This window comes from Micromys minutus (assembly GCF_963924665.1).
Source record: "Micromys minutus genome assembly, chromosome: 19".
In the NCBI taxonomy this organism is placed as follows: domain Eukaryota; kingdom Metazoa; phylum Chordata; class Mammalia; order Rodentia; family Muridae; genus Micromys; species Micromys minutus.
This window is the reverse complement of record NC_137954.1, coordinates 11518446-11537657: the sequence shown is the minus strand read 5'-3', so window position 1 is coordinate 11537657 and position 19212 is coordinate 11518446. Positions and strand designations below refer to the sequence as shown.

Genomic DNA, 19212 nt, shown 5'->3' with positions numbered 1-19212 from the left:
GTGGTGGCTTATCTTTGATCCCAGCACTCAGAGACTGAGGCAGACAGAGCTCTGTGAGTTCAAGTCCAGTCTGGTCTACAGATGGAGTTCCAGGACTGCCAAGGCTACACAAAGACACCCTGTCTGGAAAAACAAAACAACAAACAAACAAACAAACAAACACGAACTAAATAAAAATAGTGAAAGAAAGAAGCTTGCTAGGTTCTTCAGGCTGGTCCCAAATGCCACTACACCCTGTTTAGTATTGTCATCTTTATGATAGCAGCTCTTCCTGTCTGTGGATGCTAAATCCAGGGCTATATAGATTATATTTATCCATGTCTATTTTTATTTATTAAAATAAAATCACTTTTATATACTGTCTTAAATTATATTTTTCCATGTAAAAGTCCACAAGTTAATAATTAGCAATTATACTCTCAAAAATTAGATCTCTTAGGGAGCTTCTGGGGAACCAGCTCATTGAAAACTGATCCATAAAGGGAAAGATTGACCAATTGTCCTGCCTCCCTACGTGAACTATACAATTGGATAAGGGGAACTCTTTGTTGGAGTTTCCCAACTAGGAACTGAGGAAATATTGATAGAATTCCATCTGACATCATTTTTGCCAACCCCAGGACTGATGGAACAATGACTACCGGCATTATAAAGAGACAAGTGAACATCCTGTGTCCTTAGAGACACAGGACTGGCCTTTCCAAACGGAAGAATGAAACCTGAATCTGATTAAGTCTCTAGACTCGAGAACTGAAGAACAGGAAACAGAAAAGCCATGAAACACAAGAAGCCACAACAGGAGCACACAGCAAAATCAACACCATGGCAAACAGAAACAGGACCAAGTGGCCTCGTTTTCTGAGCATAAACTAAAAGGGAAATTTCAGAGATAGAGTGGAACCTATAATTTAAATGACACATAAAAGTCATATTAATTAATTATAATCAATTCAAAAGTTACAATTGTAAAACAATTAAGAACTTGAAAACTATGAAAACATCAGTCATATTTAAGAAGTCTTTGGATTTTTAGGTGCAATGATGTCTTAGTTATGTTTCTACTCCTGTGATGAAACATCATGATCAAAAAACAACTTGGGGAGGAAAGGTTTTATTTGGTTTACATATCCTGAGTCTATTACATATCCATAATGGAAGCCAAGGCAAGAACTCAAATAGAGCAGGAACCTGGAGGCGGGAGCTGATGCAGAGGCCATGGAGGGGTGCTGCTTATTGGCTTGCTCCTCTTGGCTTGCTCAGCCTGCTTCCTTATAGCACCCAGGACCATAAGTTTATGGATGGCACTACCCACAATGGGCTGGGCCCTCTCTCATCAATCACCAATTAAGAAAATACCCTATAGGCTTGGATTTTATGGAGGCATTTTTTGTTGAGAGTTGGTCTGGTGCTGTGTATACAAATGCCAAATTCTGAACCCCAAGACCTGGTTGCCACTGGCGAGCAGATTCTCACATACGTTTGTTGTGCAAACCTTGCTCCCCAATTTAAAGCTATTGGTTAAATAAAAGGAACTACGGATAATTACTGGGGAAAATAAAGGTAGGTGGATTTTGGTTCCTGGGTTGAGGGTCTCAAGTAGGGACCACGAGGAGAGAGGAGGAGGAAGGAGAAAGAGAATGAAGGAAGAGAAAGGAAGACATTAGATGAGATAGACTAGGAGCACATGGCCAAATGATATGTTCCCTGATGGAGAAAATAACCCAGGCAAGACTCAAACAGCAAGTACTTGGGGAGCACAGCTGGGGGGGGATAGCAGTCTATTGTATAGAAAAATAGACTAGGTGTAATTGTGCTAAGGTGGCCAGGTCATATTAATAACTAATAGTTATTAAATAACATTTAAAAATGCCACTCACATCCCCCCTCTCCGGCGATTATAGCTTGTGTCAAGCTGAGATGAAACTAGCCATGAAAAATTACCTCACAGTTATGTCAGGAGTCCTTTCTTGTTTATTTATTTTTTAGAACCGTGTGGGTATACATGGGTTAAATGATAGAAGCCTGGAAGCAATTTAAAAGTGATAAGGAAGACAGGATGGAGTTGGTGTCTTATGGAGAATGTTGGCCAATGAGAGTGTTGCTTCTCTGAGCTATTCTCCAATGGGGCACTACTCTCGGAACTGTTCTGGTGCCTTTGTAAACACTTATGCTTTTCCATAACAATGATTAATTTTAAATTTAACTTATGCCTATTGTCTTGGTTAGTCTTATGTCAACTTGACAAAAGCAACAGTTATCTAAAAGGAAGGAACCTCAATTAAGAAAATACCTCCAAAAGATCTGGCTGAAGGTCTTTTCTTAGTTAGTGATAAGGGGAAGGGGCCCAGCCCGTTGTGGGTGGAGTTGTCCTTGGGCTGGTGGTCCTGGGTTCTTTAAGAAAGCAGGCTGAGCAAGCCACGGGGAGCAAGCCAGTAAGCATCACCCTCCAAGGTCTCTGTATCAGATCCTGCCTCCAGGCTCCTGTCCTGTTTGAGTTCTGTCCTGACTTTCTTCCATGATGCACAACATGGAAGTGTAGGCCAAATAAACCCTTTCCTTCCCAGCTTGCTTTTTGGTCGTGGTATTTTGTTGCAGCAACAGAAACCCTAAGATACCCACCCTGGTGACACACACCTGTAATCCCAGATTTTGGGAAGCAGAGGCAGGAGGCAAAGTCATTCTCCTCTATATAGTAAGTTCCAAATTGGCCCGGGGAACATGAGAGCCTGTCTTAAAGAAATAAAGCAAAATAAAACAACAAAGCAAAGGGCAAGTAATTCATTTACATTTTGTGTCTTGAAAGACTATCCAATCGATTTTTAAAATCCGTGTATAGCTTTTCATGTCTTGTCTGTCATAATTTGGTTAGTAAATGCTTCTCATGAGTTATGTGCTAAAAAGGCTTGGCCACCAGCCTGTACTGATATTAGGAGGTAGTGGTACCTTTAGGATTTGCGCCTAGTGGAAGAAAAGTGGGACGCCTTTGAAGGAGACATTGAGATTCCTGTTGCTTCTTTTCTCTCTCTACTTTCTGCTCCACCTCACGCCCTCTGCCATGATGTTCTGCTTTCTGCAGTCCAAAGCAAGAGACATGTGACCAGGAATTGAACCCCCTGCAACTGAGTACCAACTAAAGCTTCTGATTTTTTATCACTGACACAAAACTGCCGAAGATCGGCACAGTCCTAAGTGATAACATCATCTGGAGTACTGAGAATCATCTTCTGGTCGCTCACCGCCTCCTCCATCCGGTCCTCTCACCATCTACTTCTTTCGGTCCACTCACCATCTTTTCCTTCCGGTCCAATCACTATCTTTTATTTCCGGCCCGCTCACCATTTACTCCTTCCGGTCCTCTCACCATCTACTTCTTCGGGTCCACTCACCATCTTTTCCTTCCGGTCCACTCACTATCTCCTCCTTCTGGCCATCTCTTGCCTCTTTTCCTTGCAATACTGATGAGTCAGTGACCGAGGGTGTCTGCATGAGATAGTTTCTGAAATTTTACTCAAGTGTGATCCTTCACAGTTACCGGAGAGCTTTCATAGTACTTATCCGGATCAGGAAGCCTCCTCTTCTATTCCTATCTTGCTCTTTTCTTTCTTTCTTTCTTTCTTTCTTTCTTTCTTTCTTTCTTTCTTTCTTTCTTTCTTTCTTTTCTTTCTTTTCTTTCTTTCTTTTCTTTCTTTCTTTCTTTCTTTCTCTTTCCATTCTTTCTTTCTTTCTTTCTTTCTTTCTTTCTTTCTTTCTTTCTTTCAATACCCCCCTCTTGTTTTTTAAAGATAGGATTTCTATGTGTGGCTTAGGCTGTCTTTTTGAGACAGGCAGATTTCTGTGAGTTCGAGGCCAACCTGGCCTCCTGAGGGAGTTTCAGGATAGCCAGAGTTTATTATTTTATATACATATTAATTTGTTTTTATAGTGCTGGTCCCAGTACTTCACGTGGGCTGGGCAAGCACTTTGCCACTGAGCTATACCCCCAGCCTGGCTTTCCCCAAAGCTAGCTATTTTGAATTCCTATGATAAATTGATTTCAGTTACTGGTTTTTTGCTATTGTTATTATTATCATTATTATTATTTTTACAATTTAACTGTAAGTATTCAATTAACTACTGTCTTAGGGATTACCCATCTTTGACTATAAAACTGGCCAGCCTTCCTACCACTCCAGTTTTTGAGGTAGTGTTTTGCTATATATAGCCCAGGCTACCCTTGAATTTGGTAATCCTCTTGCCTCAACTCTAATGTAGTGAGATTATACTTACACTATCATGCCTGATGGTTTTCTTTTCTTATGCTGATTTTACCTCTAGTTTCAGCTGCTCTTTGTTTTGACAAATGTAGGATCTTTGTGGGAAATGAGTGTTCTTTTCTAGAGGGTGAAGGTGTTTTCAGACTTGAAGGCAACAGCTGTGTTCTGGGGACATTTTTGGTTCCCACACAGGGCCAAGTGGGAGTGTGCAGGAAACAGCCTTCAGGGTGTTCTGTGCCCTCGCTCCCACTATGAAGTAGAATGCCGTCGGGGGTGTGTTATTCATCTCGAATCTTCTGAGCACAGGTGGCAGGATCTGGCAATGTGTGTCTGCAGATCCCACAGGGACAGCCGGGAGCAGGGAGTCTGGTGACCAAGAGACTGCTCTTGCATGGGTCCACCTCTTTTCAGACTCTCAAGTCATCCTGGCTCCCAAGCTCGCACTTCCCACCGTCATAGCTGAGCGGGAGCCATTCCCTCTCCTCCAGCAGCCTCTCCCAGCATGGCTCTGTTCTTTCTCTGCTGTTTGCTCCTGCAAGCCGGAGCTGTAGCCAGAAAAGCCTTTGGAACTCAACTAGACGCCCACAAGCTCCAGAGACCGTGGTTTTATGAATTAGCAGGGACTGTACAACTCTGGACAGCCTCCTTAACGTGCAATAGAAAAGAATTTCCCAGGATTCTAAACAATCTCCAAGATTCATGCTGGGCTTTAGGAGAAAAAAAAAAAAAAAAAAAGGCTACATTTTGTGTGTGCGTGTAACGTGTGTGCGCATGTGTGCTTGTGGAGGCATGTGTCCTGACTTTCTTACTCTCTCTATCCAGAACACATGGATGGTTGCAATGCTTTAAGACTCAAGAGCCTGGTCGAAAGCTGCACTGTATGCCTTGTGTTTCAGCTCTTCCCCTTCCTCGCAGAGCTTCCTCTTTCTCACCTTTTAAAGCAGGGATTAAAATTTTAGATATTCTAGTTATGATGAGGTTAAAACGAGACAGATACACACAAAATACCGGACATGCCTCAAATTATGTTTCTCCTCTCTTCCAGTGATGGTGTGGCAGACAGACCCCCACCCCCCAACAAAACAAAACAAAACCTGTGTGAATTTAAAAATCTGAATTGTCCTAGTGGCTCATCTGCCCCTCGCCTTGTCTCCTAGGTCCACCTGCATGAAATCCATAGGTGGTCCCAGCACGGAGCATCCTGGGCTACTCTAAGAGAAAACAAAAGGCAGAGAGCCAGCCCACAGGGACACTCCTGCCTGGGGTCTTGAAGTCCCCACGGGGGCTTGTCTTTTTATCAGGAGCTGTAACCCTGTGCTCCGGGGCCATCTACCTCCAGTGACAGGTCTAACTAACCACGCTGCTTTGTTTCTCAAAGGGAAAGACGGATGGGGGAATGGGGCCTGAGCTCTGTGCTGAAGATGGAGATTCAGCTCATTGGAAGGACACTTGTCTGGCAAGTGCAAGACCTTGGGTTTGGTCTCCAGTACCAAACAAAATGAAGAGACAACCCCAAGGATCTCCTCATTCTAATTGTCTATTTGGAATTGTGTGTGTGTGTGTGTGTGTGTGTGTGTGAATTCCTATTTCTTGTGTACCTTTCTGTTCTATCCTCTTCTACCCAAGAGCTTGGACCTGTGAACTCTCCTTCGGATGGCTGTTATCAACCAGGAAATGAGTCAAACTGAGCCTGGGAAGGCCAGTTAGATCTGGGGCCTCTCCATTGCCCATTTCTGTGAAGAAGGAATGACAAGTGGAGAGAGCAGGACACTCTGTGAAGGATGTTGTACTTAGTGCCCCACACAGTGAGCAGGAACTGCCATGCTCTTCCCTTCTGAGTGCATGCCTGCTTCTGCCTGTGGGTAGCAGCGCCCCCTTGTGTTTAGCTTGGTTCAGTGTACGCATGCCTGCTTCTGCCTGTGGGTAGCAGCGCCCCCTTGTGTTTAGCTTGGTTCAGCCAGCAAGACCGACTTTCCCACCTTCTATAGGTGGGTCCAGGGACTTGGTCTTGGTATTTATTACAATAGTAATCCTAAAACAGGAATTTGCCTGACAGTTTGAGCTCAATCCCTAGACTCCACGTGGTGAAGGAGAGAGTGACTCTTGCAGGTTGTCCTCTGACTTGGACACATGCTGTGGCATGTGCCACGGCTCCCCCCAGTAAGTCAGTAAGTAAATAAACAAATAATACAATTTTTTAAAGGTGGCAGTGCACCCGATACCAACGCTTCCTCCGCTGACCTGTAGAGGGAGAAAGGCACTGAATGTATAAGGGCAATGTATACGCCATGTTTAAGGATAACTGCACAGGGAACCAATTTCTAAGTACTGATGAGGAACCCAGGGCTCTGGAAGCCTCGTGTGGAACTCCTTGCCCCCTACCTGCCTGTCAGCTTTGTTCCCAAGGCAGAAGTAAAGGAGCCCTCCATCCTGCTTATGTTTTCTCTTTGTTAGAACAGCAGGGCTGGACTGCACATCCCTCTTCTCTATTATTATTTTATGTGTACAGTGTTTTGCCTGCACGCTTGTCTGTGCACCAGGTGTACGCTTGGTACCTGTAGAAGCCAGAGGGGGCACTGGACCCCTAGAACTGTAGTTACAGGTGGTTGTGAGCTACCACGTGGGTGCTAGGAATTGAACCCAGGTACTCCGGAAGAGCAGCCAATGCTTTTTTTTTTTAAACTACGGAGCCATCTCTCCAGCCCCCGCCCCCACATATCTCTTGATGAGGTAGCAGGCCCTGGGCCTTCTCTTCCTGAATAAAGTTAAGGAAGTGGCTCCTTGTTTTCTGAGGTTCCCCTCCATTACTATTCTAGGCTCGTTTTCCATGCGGGATATGAAATCTTTCTCCGACTACCTTAAGGCTTCGCCTAGTGTGCACGAGGGCCCAAGCTTCTTGTGTGGCATGAATCTTAAAGCACTCTACCACATTTTAAGAAATGCTTTCGTTTGTTTCTTCAGACAGAGCCCTCACTATCTAGATCAGGTTAGCCATCTATGTGGCCATTTGCCTGTGCGCCGGGATTCCAACGACTCTCCAGGAGTGGTGTTGCGCCCTCTGTACGGAATGCAGAGGCTGCCTCGTTCATCTCAGGATCCCCATCCTCAATACCAAGCGCCCTGCCTCGGAGACCGGCTTGGAAAGTCGTTATCACGTTAGCACAAGGCTCTCTTGATAAGGTATTAACACCAATTATGGCTATGTAATTAAAGGTGTCTCTTCTGTCTATTTTTAAATAGGTTGCTGGGCATGATGGCACACGCTGATAACCTCAGCATTTGGGAGGCACAGTAACAGGGAGTTCAAAGTCATCCTAAGCTGCACAGGGAGCTCGAAGCCAGCCTAGATCTCAAAACCCCAAAGTATACAAATTAAAGAAAGTTGCTAATAGTACATCCTGGGGATATACTATATCCCATCTGGGATAACTACTTGTCTAAGACTGTCCAATCAAGTCCTCTTTATCACAACCACGCCAGGGAAGATGCCCTGAGAAATTCAGTAACTTCCTCAAGGTTACACAGTTAGCAAGTGGTGGGGTGAGGATTTGAACCCAGGAAGTAAGACTCTGTGTTCTTAATCACAGTGATGTCTGGACTTCAGCTAAAGAAGGAGCTCTGTAGAAAAGTAAGTCCATCAAAGAACAAGTACCCTCGTGGTTGAAAGAAATGCTTTTGCAAGCATCTGACAGGATACAAATTATGGCTAAATAATCAAGGCTCTGACAAGACAGAGTGGGGCCTGGAGAGATGACCTCACTCAGCAGTTAAAAGTGCTCACGGTTTTGTAGAGGACCCGAGTTTGAGTCCCAGTACCCGTTTTGGGCGGCTTGTACCTGCTTGCTTCTGTAATTCTAGGGGGACCTGAGTCACCTTGGCTTCCGTGGGTACCTGCATTCATATGCGTATATCTAACCCAGATGTGTGTGCATACACACACACACACACACACACACACACACTCATACACACACACTCATACACACACACTCATACACACACACACACATATACACACACATACACACACATACACACACACATACACACACATACACACACACATATACACACACACTCATACACACACTCATACACACACACACACACACACACACACAAAGTTAAAAATAAAACTTAAAACATGGACTGATAGCCAACTGTTCTTTAGCCTGTGCTGTGTGGCAGGTGTTTCTCTTTGTTGTCCAAGGCTGGCTTCAAACTCTTATGTAGACAGCATGACCCTGAAGGTCCAATCTTCCTGGCTCCACTTCTTGAGAACGGGGATTATAGACAAGTGCCACCACACCGTCACCACACCTGGTTTGTGAGGCGCTGGGGACCGAATCCTCCTTGGTGTTGGCCTCACAGTGTACTGACTCAGCCTTGGCCTGGGCTCCCTGAGACAGGTATTCCAAGCATATTCTAAATCCTGCCTGCTCACCGATCCTTTCCCCAACCCCTGTTCTATTTTAAAAGAACAGATTAAGTAAGGCCCCGCAAAATTCAGAGAAATAAGACTGGAAGCAAGTTTCAGGGCTGTGGCTTGAGGGTGTGGACCCGGGCCTCCAGCATCAAGTGAGAAATTAATTAAAAATCCAGATTTCCAGGCCTTGGCCCAGGTCCAAATAAAGCGAAAAAAAATCTTTTTTCCGCCATTGTTGGTTTTGCTTGTTTTGTCTCCTATAATTAAAAAACATTTTTAAAGATTTCTTTTTATTTATACAGGTGTCTGTAAATGTACGCTGTGTGTGGGCACCTTTGGTGGCCAGAAGAGGGCGACAGAGATGCCGGAGCTGGAGTTGCAGGCTGTCGTTTAGTTACCTGCTGTGGGCGCTGGAAATCTCACTCCGAACTACGGAGCCATCTCTCTAACCCTCTTTGTTTAATTTTGGAAACAGGGTCTGTCTCTATAGCCCAGGGCTGGCCTTGAATTTGCATGCTGCACACCACAGCCTTCCAAATGCCAGAATTCCAGGCAAGTGCCACCAGAAACCTTTCTCAAAGCTTCCGGGGGGTTGTGGGTGCACACATCTTTAGTCCCAGCACTCAGGGGGCAGAGGCAGGTGGATCTCTGGTCTACAGAGTGAATGAATGTAAGGATGGCCAGGGCTACACAGAGAAACCGTCTTAAAAACAAAACAGACCGTGTAGGTGCTTCTGAGGTGCACTAACGTTTAAGACCCAGAGGTCTAGGAAGAACCATTGGAATGGAATTGACCTTTCATTTTTTCTTGGACTTTGGGACAAGAGCTGTTTCCCTAGTCTGCCCAGGTTTGGAGGTTACCAGCGGGCCTTCTCTTGTGGAAACCTGCAAGAGAAGTCTAAGTCCTCACTCATATTTTTAAAAAATTTACTTACGTATATGTGTGTAATATATGTAATTCTGGTAATTGAACCCAGGGCCCCTCTGTATCATCTCTCTCTGGCTCACTCCTTCTAATAAACCACGCAGGTCACTACTGAATTTAAAGTAGGAAGCACAACATGACCATCACGACCAAAGGGGAAAATTGTTCTTTAAACAGCTAAAAGCACTTCCTCGGTATTTCCTTCCTCTTGCCTTCCAAGACCGGAAAGCCTTTCTGAAAATTAACATTTGTCATTGAGACAGGCAAAGGCCTCCTGTGACTGTCTGCAGTGGCATTTCATTGCACCGAGAATGTCTGGCCAGCCTCCGAGGACTCGGCCGGAGCCTGCCCTGGCGTCATGAGACAGGAAGTCTGTTTTGACTGATTCAGCACTGCTGAGCTCGCCCTGTGGTGTCTGAAGCCCTCCGCTGCACATGGCCCAGACGCTGGAGCCTGTCAGGGCTCACATTCTGGATCAGTGATTTACAATAGGAATAATCTGAAGGTCAGGGTACATTTTCCTGGCTAGTGTCACTCAGCTTTGGGGACAGAGGTGAGAGGGCCTCATGTTAGATGAATCCTTGCTTTAAATCTTGACCAGCCTAGGCCTCACACTACCATGATGTATTCTTGTCAGGTACCCACAAAGAATGACAACATTAAATATCAGTATGGGGCTGGAGAGATGGCTCAGCGGTTAGGAACCTGGGCTGCTCTTCCAGAGGCCCTGGGTTCTATGTCCAGCACACAGTGTGGCTCACAACCATCTGTAAGTACAATCCCAGGGGATCCGACATTGTTGGCCTCATGGTACAAAGGCACACATGCCGGTAAAACACCCATACATGGAAAATAGAAATGAATACATCCTTAGAAATAATAAAATCAGTATAAAATTACTTTTGAGTAGGATGTCAATGGAAAGAAACAGTGGAAGGAGAAGCAGGAAAGATCAAAACCTTCCTCTTAAGAGGACAGAGTCAGTGCTGTTTACAGTTTGGTAGTGACCACAAGAGGGCAGATATTAGGTTGCTGTAATGCCAACGTGAGATTGGTATTCATTAAAGGACCTCTTTTTTTTTTTTTTTTTTTTTTTCATCATCACCGCTGAAAGAGCAGGGTTCTGTTACCAGCCCCTGAGGCAGAAAAGGATGCCAGGCTCGGAGAGGTGAAGGTGATTGTCGTCCACCACATGGTTCAGTTTAGTAGCACAGACCCGCAGCTGTCTGCCTGGGCAGTGCGCTCGCTTGGGACTTTAAGGGGCAGGTAAGGGAAAAAGTGTCTCTGTGCTTCACGTTGCCTAGGTTTCCGAGCCCTGGCTGAAGTTCAGCCCGCGTGCGCCCTCTGCTGTACAGTATACAGTATAGCAGCAGTATTCAGTACAGAGCATGGCTTCAGTCTGGCCTGGAACCCACTCTTAGAAATGTAAGTGGTTTCCACTTCCACTTCTGCAAGAAGAAATGAGGATTACAGCTAGATGGCACCCACCTTTTATGCCAGTATGAGGCGGGGGTGGGGCAGGGGGGTTTCTGTGAGTTCCAGGACAGCCAAAGCCACACACTGAGTCTTAAAACATACAAGCAAATCTAAAAACCAACCCAAACCAAATCAAAACTAGAAGTAACAAGGATAAAGAACAGTTCAGCTGCCAGAGCCCCAGTTGACTACATATAGTAATATGGCCAGGTGCCCACAAAAGAGCTTAGAGTCTAATTCAGCCTCTGAGCTGTGAATTGTGTATGCTCCACACCCAGTGGTCCCAGGCTCAGTATTTCAATGAACTACCACCACCCATCACAATCAAATATAGACTTGTTTTGGAGGGAAGCCACCACCAAGGCATACTGTTTGTTTGAGAAAGGATCTATCTGTAGTGCTGGCTGTCCTGGGACTAAGTAGACCAGGCTAGCCTTGAACTCCCAGAGAGCTACCAGTCTCTATCTCCTGAGTGCCAGGCGTATCAAGGCTTTTTTGTCAGCCAGGGAAGCAGCTAGGTCTCTAAAGACAATAGAGAGGCCCTGCTTTCTCACACCAGCATGTCTGTAGTAGGCACAGAACCCCCAGCCTCCTCACCAGCAGATTCACACGTCTGTGAAAGCAGGAGACAGAGAATTGCAGATGCTTGGGGTGGGGGTGGGGCTTGTGTGTGTCCTGAAGTCTTTACTATTGTATCAGTCTGCAGTCTACAACAGGGAAGAAATCTTCAAGTAAGGGAAGAACAGAGAACACGTGGCTAGCCTTTGCTTGCGACAGTAGGAGCACCCTGCTTTTAAACTTCCGGCTCACAGTCTGTGGGGAATGGGAAGACTTCCCTGTTAATGGGTCTGAACAGCACCGAGCTCTATCTGGGCAGTCAGTGACAGCTTACACGAATCGCCAGCTGATCTACCTTGGCTGTCTTCGGCATTTCCTCTGCGGGTCCCTTGTGGTTCTTCATGAGAGGCAAGTTCGTCTCTACGTTCCTGTTGGGTTTACACACAAAAGAATAATGAGACAAAATAAATGCAAACTCCCCTCTCTGTCTATGCCCTTCCATTAAAGTGGGCTGGAGTGTCCTTGGCTGTCTCCCCCACCTCCTTTTCTTCTTAGTGGTGCTGGAAAATACTATCATTATGATTATTGGATTTTTGAGACGGTGTCATTATGTAGCCCTGGCTATCCTGGAACTCAGTCTGTAGACCAAGCTAGTTTTGAACTCAAGAGATCCAACTGCCTCTGTCTCCAGAGTGCTGGGATTAAAGGCCTGTGCCACCACTGGCCAGGGCGGCTGGGTCTATAATCAGGATGTCTTCCATGACAGGCAGGCGCTCTGCTGCAGGGTTACCATCCCAGCCTGTGCCCTTGTCAGCTTCCTTCAGCCTAAGTGTGTAGAGACGAGCTTTAAGGAGTCAGATGGGAGCTTTTGTCCCACTGACCTTGACGCTGCCTTGCCGTATTTAATGTGCAGCGTTCAGTGCCTGGCACCGTTGTGAAGTCTACTGAGAGAGGGTGCAAAGGGTGGCGCTGCTAAGGCCAGCGGCTGGGCGGGCGCCGAGCACCTCTGTGACTTGGCAGAGCTGGCGAGAGTAAGAGCGAGTGAAGGCTGAGAGAAGGGGGCAGGCTGAGGAGGAGTCACAGCCGCCCAGCCTTTCTCTTGACAACAAAGAGATGCCACTGAGGAAAAGCCGGGAAGTCAAGGGGTCAGCTTGGCTTTTGGTAGCATTCCCAGGATTACCATGGGTTGGGTTTGCTCTCCCATTTGCTACCCTCTTCCCTCTTTCCCTGAGTCACATGAGCGATTTCACTGTCCAAAATTCCCCCTCACAGAGCTGTTTAATCTCAGCTGCTACTCACCAGAATCACTTGAAGAGGTAAAGAAATTTAAACCAACCAAACCAAAAGAAGCAGGATTTAACACCAACCAAAATCGGGCTCTGTGGGGTAGTGGGTTTTTAAGGCATCTTGTCCATTAATTGGTTGGATCAAGAACCCCTGTCCTCTAACAGCCGAAGGGCAGCCCCTTAGCAACCAAAAAGCCATAGCATGTGGAGTTGGCAAGGGAGGAGAAACCCTGTAAGGTGGATCCCGGCCTTTGCCCCAGCCTGTCATGGGGATTGTATTGTCAGTGGTACAGCTGTGTAGAGAAAATCTCTGTGCGCTGTGTGGAAGCATTGCCTACCAATAAAAACCTGATGGCCAATGAGCTGAGGCAGGATTAGAAGGTAGCACATTTCAGTAGAAAGATTGGGATTCTGGGATAGATCAGACACCAGAGGACTCCTCCCCCACACACCCAACCCCCAAACTCTGAGGAAGACAGTTGCTTGAAACTGAGGAGAGGTAACCAACCACATGGTGGGACTTAGAACGAACAGGAAAAAGCCCACAGCCACATAGCTGGATTGAGTCACTGAATGTTGGGGGCCTTGGAAGTCCCTCCGATAGTCCCACCCTTTAGTGGGCACTAGTCCTCTTGTTATCAAACTGCCCACGCTGGGAAGAGGAAATTTATCATCTGCTAAGGTAGTGGTTCTCTCCAGCACAATCCTGCCCCAGCCTCCCAAGCTACTGAGATTACAGGCTTGTGCCACCATGCCCGGCCAAGGTAGTGGTTCTCAACCTGTGGGTTTTGACCCCTTTGGGGGTCGAACAACTCTTTCGCAGGTTTGTTTGCTTAAGACCATCGAAAAGCACAGGTATTTACATTACAATTCATAATAGTGGCAAATTACAGTTTTGACATAGCCATGAAATAATTTCATGGTTGGGGTCACCACAACAGGAGGAACTGTATCACAGGGTTGCAGTGTTAGCAAGGCTGACAAACACCGTGCTAAGGCTTTCTTCTCAATATCCTTTGTGTTTTTCTTCACCGGCTGGCTTTGTCCTGGGTTTCTTTCTTGCTGGCATAGTGCTTAGAGCTGGTGACATCTGCTGACATGAAATGCTAAAGGAGCTAATAACTGTTCTTCCTTTGGACTTCTCGGATGTGCCCAGTATAGTAAAAATAAATTAAAATGTAAAAAGTTTTAAAAATTGCCCCTGAATAGGAGAAAAGCTGAAAAAAAAAAAAAAAAAAACAAACAAAAAAAAAAAAACAAACAAAAGTCACCCAAAATCTGGAAAAACCCAAAGCAAATAAAACACTGCACAAACCCTCCCTAAGTCATTATAAATCACTGAGTTAGAAGGCTAAACAGTATGTTTTTGCCTCCTTGTTTATAAAACCTTCCAATCTAACAGGAAATTAGACGGGAAGAGAGAAACAAGCTTCCCGATTTGGAAGAATTTCAAATGCAGAAAGATGGCTGGTCTCAACTACATGCACCCATATGCTTGCAGGGGGTGAGAAATATTCTTCCCATTTCTGAGGTGGGAAGGTGGAGGCAGGGAGAGTCGGTGATCTGGAAACTCTTCGAGTGAATCCTTATTAGAGAAACCAACTTACTTTTAAATTCAGTTCGTTCAGATACTGAGGAGTGCCAAGACTCTGCCTTTCTCATTTTAACACATGAGCACGTGTGAAATAATGAACCTCAGGCCATTCATTGTTGCAGTGGGTTGGAAATAGCCCACCTGGCCTATCAGCTGGATTTGGTCATTACGGTAATTTAGGGAGCACAAGGTAACTGAGTTGACATAGAACTCCAAGAAATCGAAGAGCAGCTGGGCAGTGGTGGCACATTCCTTTAACTCCAGCACTTGGGAGGGAGGCAGGCAGATGTTTGAGTCTGAGGCCAGCCTGGTCTACGAAGTGAGTTCCGGTACAGCCAGAGCTTCACAAAGAAACCCTGTCTTAAAAAAAAACAAAACAAAACAAAAACAGAAACAATAAAAAACTCCCTGAAACTTTCCCTCTACTGCCAGTCACGGCTGTCGGGTTGTCCCTGGTAGGATAAAACCACAAATAACTGTCCTGCTACAGAGCAACAGGGACTAGGGACTTAACCAGGCCCCTTTAACCTGTTTGGATAAAACCCTTCCTAAGGAGAATCGGTGAGGCGAGGGTACCACCCTCAGGTGGCAGCGTGGCTGAGGTTTTGTGGAGTTTGGTTTGATTTTGACAAAATGTTAAGCATTTATTTTGAGCTAAAAAAAAAAAACTGATTTCATACTAAAAAAAAAAAAAAACCCAAAACAAACAAACAAACAAAACACACACCAAACCAAAACCAAAAAGAAAGAAAGAAAGGAAAGAAATCTAAGAGTACGACTTCAAGCAATGTGTAGTCACACACCCAATTTCCATGATAATCCAGTTTTCTTTTTATCTGCCTTGTCTTTTACATGTCAGTGAGGGCACGCAGGGCCAGGCATAGTGTCACACGCCTGTAATCCAAGCACTCCGGAGGTGGTAACCCCAGAAGGTCAATGTCATCCTTAGCTGCACAGGGGGTGTGAAGCCACCATCCCGTTCCTATCAGCCCCCAGAAAATAATTAAAAGTCTTCTTCATGCATTTCAGATTCAAAACTTGAACTGAAAACTAAAACCAATCCTGGTACAGGAGGCTAACCCAGAGAAGCTCGGCCCCCCAGGCCTTAAGAGTGCTAAACTTCTGTTACTGTGACCAAGGCCCTCGAGAGACAATTTGAAGGGAGAAAAGATAGGGCTTCCTAGTTTCCAAGGAGTAGATGCACTGAGGCAGAAAGGCATGGGGCAGAACAGTTCCCATCCCTGCGGCCGGGGAGTAGACAGACAGATCCTGCGGCTGTGCTTTCAGAGGCAGAGCTTGTCCCCTGTTCATTTCATCCAGACTCTTAGCCGAGATAGATGTTACCCACACCACACCAGGGCAGGCTTTCCCATTTCAGCTAATCCTCCCTGGGGATGTCCTTACAGACACACTGGATGTAACCTTTACTCATCTCCTAGGCTCTTCTCCGTCCAATGAAATTGCCATTCGAGATTAACTATAACAGCTTTAGGTTCAACCCTGTCTGAAAAACTCCAAACCAAAAACTAGGGGTGCAGCTCAGTGGCCCTTTATTTAGCATGCAAGGCCCCGGGTTCGATCTCCAATACTACAGAACCCAGACAGACAGACAGCAATAAAATACAAAAACACACACGTTTGTACTAAGTTGGGTGATCAAAATACAAGTACACACACACACACACACACACACACACATGTTTTCGATTTTGGAATATTTGCATACAAATGGTGAGATATCCTGGGAACCAGACTCAAATGTCCACACAAAATTCACGTATGTCGTATGCACATAGCCAGAGGATAATTTTATACAACATTTAAAGTGCGTTTTTACTGGGACTTCTCATAAAGCTCAGATGTAGAATTTTTCTATTTATGGCATTTTCCCCCCATTATCCAAAAATGTTTCTGATTTCACATTTTGGATTTCACATTTTGGGACTGTAGATACTCATCTTGTTGAGTGAGCAAGACAGATGAAAACCCACATCCTAGCTCTGTCACGCTGGCTAAGTCATTTGCTTGTCTTCTGTTCCTTCTGCAAAGGACAGTTAGTGACTTTATCTGCCATGTGCCAAGTACTGCCCTGGGAACTGGGGACACAAGGTTGGGGATCGATTTGTAGTAAGCTCACTTGCTTGTAGGAAAATGTCAAACCTCACAAGAAACCTGTTGTAAGACAGAGTGTAAATGTTGTGATAGATTGTAACAGGTTTCCTCAGGACCTCAAGGGAGGTGAAGCTAAATTGGGCCGGGCGGTTTGTTTACCAGTGGGCATAGTGTGAAGTCTTGGAGGAGAGGGGAGGCTGGGCAGTTCCAAGCAAAGGGAGCAGTGTGTGTTGGTTAGGGTGGAGCCCGGTGGCAGACTATGTAAATTGGATAGAGGGCACATCTTGCATGGAACAATTCAGAGTTTTGGAGAAACCGAATTTGTTATACTTTTCTACTTGTAAAAGAAATATAACTTCAAAAGCAAGAAAGACTTCAACGGACTAGTCTGTGTGGCTCTGGTAAAAGTTTTCAAGCAAACTGGTGCTGTCTTTAGACAGAGCAAAGGCAGCGCTGTGGAAATAGAGGCCTGGGTGGGAAGCGGTTAGAACAACAAACACTGTAAGCTCCCAGACAGTTCTGGGACAGTGTGTGAGGCAGTTCCCAATGGCACACAGGTCAGCAGAGTCCAAAGCTGACTCCCAAGACCTAGCTGCAGCCCCTGTGACTTACAGACCAGGAACCACCTAACACCCCTGAGCCTCGGCTTCCACTACGTATCCTTGGGAAACCTCCAGCAGCCCAGACCTCCACCCTGAGGCTGGGCACGCTATCTGGGCAAGGTGCTTCCATGCCCAAGCAGCACCAGGCTTCTCCAGGGCACCACAAGATGGGGAGCAAGGGATGCGGAAGTAGGAAGGGGCTCTGTCTTTCTTCACATCTCGTCACATGTCTCTGGCCCTCTGTCACAGAGACGAGAAGAATAATACACAGAGCGAGCTGGGCAGTGGGGGAAACACTTAAGTCCCAGCACTTGAGAGGTGGAGGCAGGAGGATTAGAAATTTAAGGCCATCCTCAGTTCAAGGTTACTGTACGGCAAAAGACCTTGCTAAGAAACAAACATAAAGAGAAGCTACATAAAGTCCTCCAAATGTTCAGCCTGGAAAATACATTTGGAGATTTCGTAAAACGCGATATACGATACCCCAAAGCAGAATATTTAATTTTTGAGGCCCACAGGAGCTGGAAGAGAGCATCAGACACCCTAGAATTGGATTGCACATGTTTTTTGGACACCTTGTGGGTTCAACACCTCTTTCTTCTTTCTTTCACAAGATGGTTTCTCTTCTCTATGTATCCAACTATCCTAGAATTTACTCTGTAGACCAGGCTGTCCTCGAACTCACAGAGATCCACCTGCCCCCGTCTCCCCATTGCACTACCACGTCTTGGCTCTTTCAACACTTTCTTAATGATAGAAAAGCAATTACCCCCCACCATGCGTGCACACACACGCATGTGTGCGAATACTCATACACACCTTGCCCTACTTTCTTAAAATGTGCTAGAGATGGAAACTCAGATTCTCAAGCTAGAGCAGCACGTGCTCCTACTTAGCAACTCTCCAAAGTCAGTCTCTTGTTTGACTTTTCAACCTCTAAAATAGTCCGGTATTTCTGGCATTTTACAAAGACTCTAGGGTCCAGGATGTAGCTCAGTGATAAAGCACTTGCTCAGCATGCACACAGGTCTGTCTCTGATTTCCAGTATTGCAAAACAATGGCACAGACAAAAATGTCCCAAGGGCCAGGCGTGGTGGTGCATGCCTTCCATCCCACCATCTGGGAGGCAGACAAATCTCTGCAGCCCCAAGCAGGCAGGGCTACAAACAAACAAACAAACAAACAAACAAACAAACCCAAAAAGAAGAAATAGAAATAATAAGGGGGCTACTGAGTGACCAGCAGTTAAGTCAGTTTTTGCTAAGCCTGGAGATCTGAGTGTGATCCCCAGAACCCGCATGGTAGAAGGGTGAATTGACTGAAAAGTTGTCCTCTAACCTTCATGTTCTGTGGGGGGTGCACTACACACACACACACACACACACACACACACACCAAATAGATACATGTAATAACAAGTGTTTGAATGGAACAAAAACCCTGTCCTTTTTTAAAAAAATAAAAATTTAACTTGTGAAAATCATAAAGTTATTTTGCGGATACTTTTGAAATAATTATAGAATTGCTGCCCTTTCTCGGGTTCTGAGGCTAGAGCAAAGATGTGAAATTAAATTCTCCACAGAAGCAGAATGGAGAGACCTATCACACTATGTAGCTTTTCATCCTAGCTCTCCGTGCTATGGGGCCTCTGGGAGCCCTCCCCCTTTCAGTGAGGGGATCTGAATACCTGCTGGAAAGGCAGGTGGGAAGTTAAAACAAGGTTCAATGGGCCAGAGGCTTGGCCTTAGCAGGGACCAGTGAGTGTTCCTTGCTCCCCTGGGCTGAGTCTGTAACAGCTGTGAACATAGTTATAAAACTGTTATTTTGTGTAATTCTCACCTCATGGTTGAGAAGCAGGTGTGGGAGAGACTTTTTATCATCTCCCTTTTGCAGAGAGGAAATGGTGTTCCAGAGGCCACTCGGGATCATGGAAGACCTGGGGCTCGACAACTACTGGCTTGACATCTTATTATGATTAT

At 45.7% G+C, this 19212-nt stretch overlaps 1 protein-coding gene across 3 annotated transcripts in view; it reads right to left on the bottom strand.

Moving 5' to 3' along the window:
- KIAA2012 overlaps window positions 1-19212 on the bottom strand; it is a gene marked incomplete at its 5' end in the record, with an annotated part of 86099 nt that overhangs the window by 18034 nt on the left and 48853 nt on the right. For all 3 annotated transcript variants that reach the window (XM_080933243.1, XM_080933242.1, XM_080933244.1), the window contains one exon: window positions 11994-12066. In XM_080933243.1, coding sequence (XP_080789369.1) covers window positions 11994-12066 — 73 coding nt within the window. The remainder of the gene's footprint in view (window positions 1-11993; window positions 12067-19212) is intronic.